This window comes from Papilio machaon, chromosome 16, assembly GCF_912999745.1.
Source record: "Papilio machaon chromosome 16, ilPapMach1.1, whole genome shotgun sequence".
Classification (NCBI taxonomy): Eukaryota; Metazoa; Arthropoda; class Insecta; order Lepidoptera; family Papilionidae; genus Papilio; species Papilio machaon.
In genome coordinates, this window is record NC_060001.1 from 4,612,959 (window position 1) to 4,623,413 (window position 10,455).

Consider the following 10,455-nt stretch of genomic DNA (forward strand, 5'->3'; position numbering starts at 1 on the left):
TTGGAATCATTTTACACGAATTAAAATGGTTGTATGTTTAGATATAAATGTAATTACCTCAAAAAATTGCTCAGACGTACAAAATCGTACCGAGTCCACACCGCGCTTATCCCCCGGAAACTTCATTTCATACATTATACGGACTTTATTTTTCAATCATTCATATTATTATACTTGAAAGTTATAATTTTAAGTTTAATAATTTTCAATATTTTTATTTTCATTGTTTCACTTTTATCACTTATCAAATTAAAATAATTTATAAATTAAAAACATTAAATGTTTAATTATGTCATTTCCTTTAAGCTGATTAAGTTATCTTATCATTATGTAGAATTTAAAAAATTGCACAGATTATGAAACGTTCCCCGACACATACAATTTTTATTATTACTAAATATTTTAATACTTGAACACATTTTTTATTTGAGTTTAAACGCGTCTACTCAGATATTTCAATTCTTTAGAATGAAAATATTACAAGGCCAACAGATTAGCGGTTTATTGATCCCTGCGCAAGCGTTGGTTGGTCGATGACTTACAAAGCTTACATTCGAAGGATATTAATAGATCCTATACAAATCTGGTTTTATGTCTGTGTTTTTGAATTTCAAGTTCTTACCGCACATATTATTAAATGCGTGTGAATTATGAATGTTCTACGTGATATAACTTATCTTCTCAACCTTTTTGCAACTAACTACTAAATATACCTACAATGGTTTTGTTACCTCCAAAACGGCTGGACTAATGCGAAAGTAACTTAGGCTACTCTGACAATAGCTAGTCACCAATAAATCTGAAAATTTTCTCTCTATTTCTACCTTTACCCACTTCCTAAGATGACTCCACGTTCAACTTACTAATATTAAAAATGTGAATGTTAAATGGATGGATATTTGTTATCACATAACTCCGAAACAGCTAAACGGATCTGGATAAAATTTGGCACAGATGCAGAGAATATATAACCGTCTATAATAGCGCATAAGCTATTTACTGTTTTTTTTTTGGTTATTAAGACAAAAGCTAGTTATAAATAAATCGATGGCTCCTACGAATAAAGGCCAATGTGCAAATAGACAACTTTACAGGAGAGGTTCTCAAAGCTTCAACCTTATAGGAAAATATGCCGCAATGGCCCTTTTAAGCCGACTTCAAAAAGAAGGTTATCAATCCGACTGTTTTTTTTTTTACTTTAGAAAAAACACATTTACCACCTGTAAATGTATATTTGTGTTTAGTTAGTGTAAAATAGACTAAGACGTAACTTTTAACATAAAAAAGTAAAAATCATCAATTTGTTACTTTGGCCCTTATACATAGGACCCATAGAAATAACAATTTCTGTAAATTTTCCCTTAAACTCTACCAGCACACTCATTTGTCATCCTATTAGGTTTGAAAAGGGTAGATAGAGAAAGAATAGTATATTTTTTATTAATTTATTCACTATCACTGTCTTCATTAATAGTGAAGTCGTAAGGTCTGAAGTTAGTGCGGAATGCGGCGACGTGGTCGTCCTCCTCTTCGCGGCTGATGAGGCACTGCCTCCAGTCCGCTTTGTCCTCGCAGTTCAGTATCGGAGGACTCGATAATACATCCCTGGAACAATACAACTTATAACTAAACTAGCTATCGCCCGCGACTGCGTCCGTGGGAAATTAAAAAAAAACAAACTTTATTAGTAGCCTAAGTGTTCTTCCAGACTATGTTCTGCATCAAAGCCAAATTTCATCTCAATCCTTCCTACAAACTAATCAATCCATCCATCCAAACATTTATTTACAACGCCTACTTATGGCAAAGATTTTTATTAGATCATTAGTAAGTTTTTATCTAATGTTATCAAGGTGTTCTACTATACAAACTTTTAATTTATTGTTAGACGTAAAAAAAAAGTGAGGGTAAAAATGAAATTATGTGAACGCCATTTTGTGATAGCGGCCATCTTGAATTTATTCTTAGTGTTAAATACTGAATTGAAACTACCATAAAGGCATATAAATAAAAACATAGATCATAAAAATGACTCAATTGCACTTTATCATTTTTTTTATTATTTTTACCTTCCGAACTGTAATGGGAAGTGTTGTTTCGTCTTAGCGAATATCTGATCCCCGGTGGGTAGTTCTGCGTGGAAATATGGCGCACCTGGTAGCACCACCTGCGCTATGTCCGCGTACGGCGGCAGAACTTCTATCTGGATACTGTTTATACCCGCCTCGTCCTTAAATATACAAATATACTTTATTGTGCACTATCATGGAGTTACCAAAAAAAAAAAAAGAAAGTACATCAGGATTTTCATGAAAGGCGGTCTTATCGCTAAGCAATTTCTGTCAGAAAACCTTTGGGTAGAAATTAAGCTAAGTAAACCAAATATATACATAAATAACCGGTTAATATAACTTTAAATTAGAGTATCTATATATAATATCGAAAAAAAAATTAATGTACGTGATACATTTGCTTAAAATATAACGAAAAATGTCAAAGTCAAAGACGTCATTATAACCAGTTTTTATTTTTCTCATACCACTTTTACCTCATATTCAATGTGAACCCCTCATAGCAATCGTGGATAATTTTAAACAAGTTATAAAAAATATATATTTTTTATATTATAAGCCGAAATAACGAAACAACCGCTGCCCATCGTCCCCTCCACCGTCAAATCTACTTTCTCTTCCACCCTTTCCTAATAAGACAAATGTGAGAAGGGGAAGAGCACTAAAATTTGGCCTCAAGTAAGACGTGAAGCGAAATTACTTTCACTTGACGTGTGACTTCAGTACCTGAAAAACTTCCAATATCTGTGACTCGCATGCTCTAGGCACAGGCACACATTGTATTTGCATATGCGATGTTTTGTAATTCCTCTCAAAGAACACAACCAACTTCTTCATTGATTTATAAAATTCTTTTAACGCCTCTTTGAATTTCTTTATTTCGTTAACAACTTCGTCAGGTGCCTGAAATGGATTTTTTTTATATTAACATTCATTCAACATCTTTTTAAAAGAAAAGACGAAACGAGGACTAGAAAATGTTACGTTTTTTGTTGCACTAAAATATTTTCCTGAGACCAAAACCTATGTATGAAACCTGTCATCATCTCCGTCATTACCTTTGACAAAAAAGAGATAAAAATATGTTTTAAACAGATATTTTGTCTTCAGAAACCCTTTATTTTGAAAAAAAAAAATTCTGGAAATATAAAAAAAATATAATTTTTTTTTTTATTAAAAAAGGGAAATTCATATCTATTTTGTAAATTAATATTTGGTTAGTAATTAGTTGGCGTCTTTAACCTATACAAAAATATTTTTGATTCATACAAAGCTTACCTTACTGACGGACTGGTGATGTGCTATAGGTAAGATCAACACGTGGTACGGTGTGAGTGGGCCCTTAGGTAACGCGAGGTAACAGTGTGTGCCCACACATATCACGAGATGCTTCTCAACCGTGGGGGAAGATAGGCAGAACCAACAACTATCTGAAAAAAAAATACACTTCAAATTTACCTTAAAGACAGCTGTGGTAAAGAAAAATAAATGTCTACTTTCTTTTTAAAATATATAAAACGTAAAAAAAACATATTTGCTACATACAGTCAGTTAATTAAATAGGACAATCTTATCTATCTATATATATAAAAGAAAGTCGTGTTAGTTACACTATTTATAACTCAAGAACGGCTGAATCGATTTGACTGAAAATTGGTGGGCAGGTAGCTTAGAACCAGGAAACGGACATAGGATAATTTTTACCCCGTTTTCTATTTTTTATTCCGCGCGGACGGAGTCGCGGGTAAAAGCTAGTATTTTATAACTTTAAACTATCTATCCGTATGTTCTCTGCCTAAACCCATAAAAAAACATACGATTGTTATAGTTATTTCAAGGTAAAATGATGACACTATTTTTTGGCTGTGTTATGAAAACAACCTGGCTAAAATAAAACTTACCTGGATCGAATTCCCTTCGTTTTCTTTCAGTATCACCACTCTTTCTTTTTCTTTTACCTTGATCATCGTCTACTGCATCCATATTGTAAAAGTACTGGCCATTGCCTGAGAACTGTGAAATAAAAAAAATCTACATAAATCAAAATTAATAATTGTACATTTGTTGACTATCAGTTAAACCCACTGATCTCTATAAATGGATAGGTCATTGCTTGAGAATGACAGCTTTTACTTTGTTCCAACTTAAATGCATCTGTCGATGTTACTGACAGTTAATTATTTTATTCATTTATTTATTTATTTATTCTTTAGCACTTTTATAAGTACAAGGAGGACTTAATGCCTAAAGGCATTCTCTACCAGTCATCCGGTATTATATATCTATTATTAGTTCGTATTCTCTCCACCACAACCGTCAGAGCCAAAATGGTGGAAATCAAATAGGCACAAAATATCTCATTTTATATCCTATCCATTTACAGAGGTCAGTGTTTAAATCACTAAATTAAATATAAAACATTCTTAGTAGCCAGTATCACTTGGATAGTATACGAGGGCCACACTGAAAGTTTTTAGAACTAGCTACTTTTTAAGAATATATAAAAAAATAAGATTAAATTTTGAAAATAGAACTCTTTGCAAATATTATTGAGTACTAATTTAATTCGTTTGTCATTTGTTTTACGATTTGGCGGCAAATTGAAAGTTGTTGGTGTCAGGCCAGTATGAATTCAACGCGAGAAAATTTTCGTACCATGATTTTGTATGACTTTCGGTGTCATTTAAGTCAACAAGAATGTTATGACGGACTTCGATTGGCCTTTCACGATGAAGACCCTTCTCGGGCCACTGTTTATAACTGGTTTAATGAGTTTAAATGTGGTCGCACCAATCTCAACGATGCTCTGCGTCAAGGACAGCCTTCTGCGGCGACGACTGAAGTTAACATCAGTGTTGAGCGATGTATGAAGGAGACTGATCCAAGAGTAACCTATCAACAGATTCGGACAAGCTTAGGCATCGATATGACTCAAGTGCAAAAAATCCTCCACAAACATTTAGCCATTAGGAAGCTTTGTGCCCGGTGGATACCCCATTATTTGACCGAGGCCCAAAAACTCCGTCGTGTTGATTGGTGCCATGAAATGATACAAATATTTAACGGAGGTGACTCAAAAGCTGTGTTCGACATGCCTACGGGTGACGAAAGCTGGATTTATTGCTATGATCCGGAAACCAAGAGACAATCTGCTCAGGAGGTGTTTCCTTCCAAGGAGTTGCCAACTAAATTGAAGAAAGGTCGAAGTGTAGGAAAAAAGATGGTGGCCTCATTCTTCGGAAGGACCGGTCTTTATGCGACAATTGTTTTAGAAGATTAAAAGTTACTTACTGCAGAGTTGTATATTAACAAATGATTGCCACTTGTCTTGGAAAAAGATCGAGAAAAACGACCTTGAAGTAGGATCCTCCTTCATCACGAAAACGCCTCTTCGCACACCGCCGGACGAACGATCGACTATTTGGCGTCGTCAGACGTGGAATTGCTGGGTCACCCGCCATTTAGCCCCGACCTCACACCTTGCTATATTTATTTATACCCGAAAATAAAAGAAAAACTTCGAAGAAAAAATTTTATGGACGCCAAACAACCAGTGGCTGCGTTCCAGAAGGCCATCGAAGAGACCCCTAAGGACGATTGGGCAAAGTGGTTTTCTCGGTGGTTCTATCGAATGCAGCGATGTATAAATGTTAATAGTAATATTCTGAAAAGATATAATATAAATAACAACTTGCTAGTTTGCTCAGTTTTTGATTTTCTAAGAACTTTCAGTGTGACCCTCGTACAAAATCCTTGACCAACAAAAAAGGTTGAATTCAAACTTCTCTTAACAAATTATCAATTACCTTAACAACTTTTCCAGGCTGATGTTGCTTTATCAGTTCTGGATCGTATGGGCAGAGTGTTTCATCAGTGGTTGCCTGCAGGAGGTCTGTCATTCTCATTTTGGTGATAGGTTGCAAAGAACATGCATAGATCCATTTCTCTTTAGCCTTGTTCCCAACAGGGGCCAAACCTATAAATCTAGTTGCACACTCGCGATAATCTTGATGTATACTTTGATTCCTGTAAAGTACATAATTTAGTACATTTCAAAAATAATAAGTATAGATACATTCAATGTATCAAAAGAAAGTTATAGATTTCATTTTTTTTTGTATTTAGATATTTAAAAAAACTTGAGAGGTGTCAAGGGACACCCGGATGGAACGAAGTTCCTTTCAATTAATTAGTGAAGGAACCAATGTTTATTCTATGAATAAAAAACTTAAGTCTTCACAAGAAGTAAATTTTATTTCTATGAATTTTCGTTATATATTGTCACGTCGTTGCCATGGTTACTATAGCAAAAAGTGTGACAACTTTCCATAAGAATTTTTTCCGTCTAGCCCCCTTTCAAAACGCGCGATAAGGAACTTCGTTTCAAAATCCAATATGGCATGGTTTCTTCATGTCTCATAAGAATGTCTTATTTGAATCATACTGTATATTGTAAGTGAAAACAAAATAGGCCAATAACTGATTGATTTACTTAAGTTTATTACTTTTTTAGCAAAATTTAAACATATTTGTAAAATATCAAATGTGAATTATTAGAATGAGATAACAAGTAACATAAGTAAATAACGCTTACCTGTATGGTTGTCTTTCATAATATTTATCTGTAGAAGGTACAAAATGATACCTTGGTTTAACATGCATCGCCAACCAAGCAATTAAATCAGACAAACGATCTTTTGCTATATCCATCTGAAATATATAACAAACTAGCTTTTACCCGCGACTCCGTCCGCGCGGAATAAAAAAAATGCACACAAGATAAAAAGTTCCTATGCCCGTCTCCTAGTTCTAAGCTACCTCCCCATAAATTTTCAGCTAAATCAGTTCAACCGATCTTGAGTTATAAATAGTTTAACTAACACTAATTTCGTTTATATATATAGATAGGATCAATTAAGAATGTCACAATCCAAACAAGACATGTAATAACTTTTAAATTAAAAAAATGATTGCAATAAGCTAATAATTATTCTTGACAGATTTAGCTCACATTCCTACCTTAAATGCACTATAGGCATATATTCTATTGTATTTTTGTTACCTTTTGACAGTCATCATTTTCAATTCCAGCTGGCCATAGAGTAGTTATAAGTACATCCACACCTCTATACTCACTCTGCCCACGGAAGCAGGAATCTCTAACTGCACTACAATCACTCGGCTCGAATGTACACATTGGAATATCCTTACCAAGTTCTCTCCGTGATAGACCAGTGAGATAGGCAATCTTCACATCAGAACTAGTCGTAAATATACCTCGTTTACCTGAAATAGTTAGTTAATTTATCTGACAACAGACATTAGTGTGATAAATAGCAGGAATGTTAGTAATAACTTCCAATTTTGCAAATCAAAGATACACATATCAAACCAAAGTTAAATTTAAAATGAAAATAAAGAATTAGTAGCAAAGTCAACAATTTTTTTTTTTGCAAATTACTTGATAATTAAAAAAAATTATGCAAGCATACCCATATAGACAACATTCGGTACAATTTCACTTCCTTCTTCACAATAATATTGTACATGGCTTTCATCACTGGGTCCAAAAACATATGTGGTTACAGGAACTGAAAATGATATTTTAAACTTCAATTTAGAATGTATTCATAAACCTAAGTGAACACATAAGGCAAATCAGTGGCACTGAAAGTGTTAGACAGTGTAAAGTAATTTAGGCTTTGGCAATCAGGATAACCTTAAAGTTTTCGAAAAATTATTTGTATTTTGGACATTAATTCTTATTAAAATCGACATAATTACCTTTCCTAGTACCCATCTTATATGCATCAAGTTGAGAGTTGTCATCGCCAAAAAAATTTCCCACGCAAAGCAAAATATCAAATGGTCCGGATTTCTTTACAATTGAATCAACGCGGGAAAACAATGTATTGAAATTTCCATTGACATCACCGCAAACGAGACTGGAAAGTGATTTTATATAGAGACCAGAGGGATTAATGGAAAATAGAAAAATTCAAATTGAAGTAACAAAAGTGCAAGGTTTTGTTTACGTTTTCTGTTTATCCGTCATCGTATCGTAAATTATCTTGTTGATACGCTACACTTAATTTTAAGTTTTCTAGTTCCTAAATTTCTTATTTTAGTCACTTATCAAAACTAACTTAAGTCTTAAGAATAAAAATTTGATTCAATTTAACATCAACTAACGAAATTGTAGCAATGTTAATTTTGTAAATAATTGTCATTGTCAATGTCAAATCAATGTCAAAAATTCCACAGAGAGCCACAGATTAAAAAAAGTAAACAGCAACATGTAGCTGTTAATTTTTGTTGGTTGATCTCTGGTCGTCGGTTGTCAATGTTGGACAGACAGATGACGGAACGTTAATTTGTTAATGAAATTGTCAATGTTATTTTATCCGGGAAGAAATGTTTACAGTTTGTTGAGGTGTTGTACAACTTCTTGCAATAAAAGAGTTAAATCATGGCATCTACCAGTAAACCTGGTGGGACTGGATTGGAAGAGGTAGGCGTCCCAGGTCAAACTTTCCTTCGTGATGCTTTGACTAGCTGTACTGATCCCCTAAAAGCTATTGAAGAGTTTCAACTTGAAAATGGTATTCTTTTACCGTCTCTAAGGCCTATGCTGCCTCTGCTTGACTTACACGGCGTTCGCCGACTTGATTTTCATACATCTGTTTTGGAGGAACTGAGAGACAAACTCATAGTGCACATAAATGAACTCGGCTCAAAAGAGGGTAAAGAGAATGATAAGAAACTAAAAGATCTACTAGCAAAGAGCTTTGCAATCGTTAGGATAAAAGCCTTAAGACCTGTAATAATGAGTATATTAAAAAATACTCCTCACATTGATGATAAGTACCTTAGAGTTTTAGTAAGAGATCGTGAATTATACAATGATACAGACACAGAGGTTAAGCGGCAAATATGGCAAGATAATCAATCTCTTTTTGGAGATGAAGTTTCTCCTCTACTTAGCCAATATATAAGAGAAAAGGAGAATGTATTATTTGACCATGAAAATCTTACTAATCTGTTCTTTTCACCTTCACCAAAAGTAAGAAGACAAGGTGCCGTAGTTCAGAAACTTGCTCATATGATAGGCACTAGTGTCAAACTCTATGATATGGTGCTTCAGTTTCTACGGACATTATTTTTACGAACAAGAAATGTACATTACTGCACCTTGAGAGCTGAGCTACTTATGGCACTTCATGATTTAGAAATACAAGATATTATATCAGTTGACCCTTGCCACAAATTCACCTGGTGTTTGGATGCTTGTATCAGAGAAAGAAATGTGGATATTAAGAGATCTCGTGAACTCCAAGGGTTTCTAGACAGTATTAAAAGAGGACAGGAACAGGTTCTTGGTGATTTATCTATGACCTTATGTGACCCATATGCTATTAACTTTTTAGCAACCTCAGCCATAAAAATACTGCAGCATTTGATTAATACTGAAGGTCTTCCAAGAGATAATACAATACTGATTCTTTTATTAAGGATGTTGGCATTAGGCCTAAGTGCTTGGGTAATGATTGATTCTCAAGAGTTTAAGGAACCCAAATTGGATAGTCAAGTTGTAACTAAATACTTACCCGCACTAATGTCACTTATGGTGGATGACCAAGTGCGAGCCCTGCACAACAAATTACCACCAGATGAGAGAGAATCTGCAATTACCACTATAGAACATTCCGGGCCCCCTCCAGATGCATGTGAGGCATACATGAGAGAAAGTACTGTATGTGGGGTTTTAGCTATGTATTATACATTGCATGCTGCTAAACTACGTGATCGTGGAGCCCTACTACGTATCCTCAGTATACTTGGTAGTTGCAAAGATGGTCGTGCATATGAAGATCCATTTTTACATGCCCTCGTAGCACTGTTAATTCAGCTACCGGATGAATTCCAAGGTGAAGACTTTAGTACAGTATTGTTTGATGAATTCTTCTTTGCGGGGCTTACTAAAGACAATGTTACACGACATATTCTCAAATTGCTATGGTACATACACCCTAAACTACCAGAAACAAGAATACATACACTAATGAAGGCATTACAGCCCGGCACACAGCATAATGAGTCTGTGCACAAGTTGCATGAGGCTTTGCAACAAAAATTAAACACCCAAGCAGAACCAGCACCCAGTACTAGCGAAATTGAATATTTGGACTCTCCCTTGATGAGTGTGCCTACACCTGCACCTTATCACATGTGAACTTAATTTTTTAAGTGTAAAGATTTTTGACTTTTTAATTTTGAATGACAGTGTTGTCAAGATTTCAAGAATCTACTGTATTCTAAAAAATATTTTTGTATACAATCTTTCAAAAAGGCCTAAGTTCAACAATGGATAGTTTACTAATGA

General features: G+C 34.4%; 2 protein-coding genes across 2 annotated transcripts; one reads left to right on the plus strand and one right to left on the minus strand.

Annotated features, from left to right (window-relative positions):
• Positions 1-1,445: 1,445 nt before the first annotated feature.
• Positions 1,446-8,227, minus strand: LOC106721392 (CWF19-like protein 1). The gene is made up of 11 exons (XM_045681508.1): positions 8,108-8,227; positions 7,857-8,017; positions 7,565-7,663; positions 7,135-7,358; positions 6,667-6,782; positions 5,879-6,098; positions 3,974-4,085; positions 3,351-3,502; positions 2,799-2,975; positions 2,070-2,230; positions 1,446-1,605 (listed from the first exon to the last, which is right to left on the minus strand). Exons 1-11 carry the CDS (start codon positions 8,125-8,127, stop codon positions 1,446-1,448), a joined length of 1,602 nt encoding a protein of 533 aa, XP_045537464.1. The 5' UTR covers positions 8,128-8,227.
• A 206-nt stretch (positions 8,228-8,433) lies between these two features.
• On the plus strand, positions 8,434-10,343 carry LOC106721388 (negative elongation factor B). Its single transcript, XM_014516310.2, has one exon. It carries the CDS (start codon positions 8,542-8,544, stop codon positions 10,303-10,305), a length of 1,764 nt encoding a protein of 587 aa, XP_014371796.2. The 5' UTR covers positions 8,434-8,541; the 3' UTR covers positions 10,306-10,343.
• The last annotated feature ends 112 nt before the right edge of the window (positions 10,344-10,455 follow it).

Coding starts and splice junctions, on each gene's coding strand:
- LOC106721388 (XM_014516310.2), top strand. CDS start 8,542: ATGGCATCTACCAGTAAACCTGGTGGGACTGGATTGGAAGAGGTAGGC.
- LOC106721392 (XM_045681508.1), bottom strand. CDS start 8,127: ATGACGGATAAACAGAAAAC. Junction 2,231..2,798: donor AGATATTGGAAGTTTTTCAG/GTACTGAAGTCA, acceptor TGTATATTTAAG/GACGAGGCGGGTATAAACAG. Junction 1,606..2,069: donor TTCCCATTACAGTTCGGAAG/GTAAAAATAATA, acceptor GTATTGTTCCAG/GGATGTATTATCGAGTCCTC.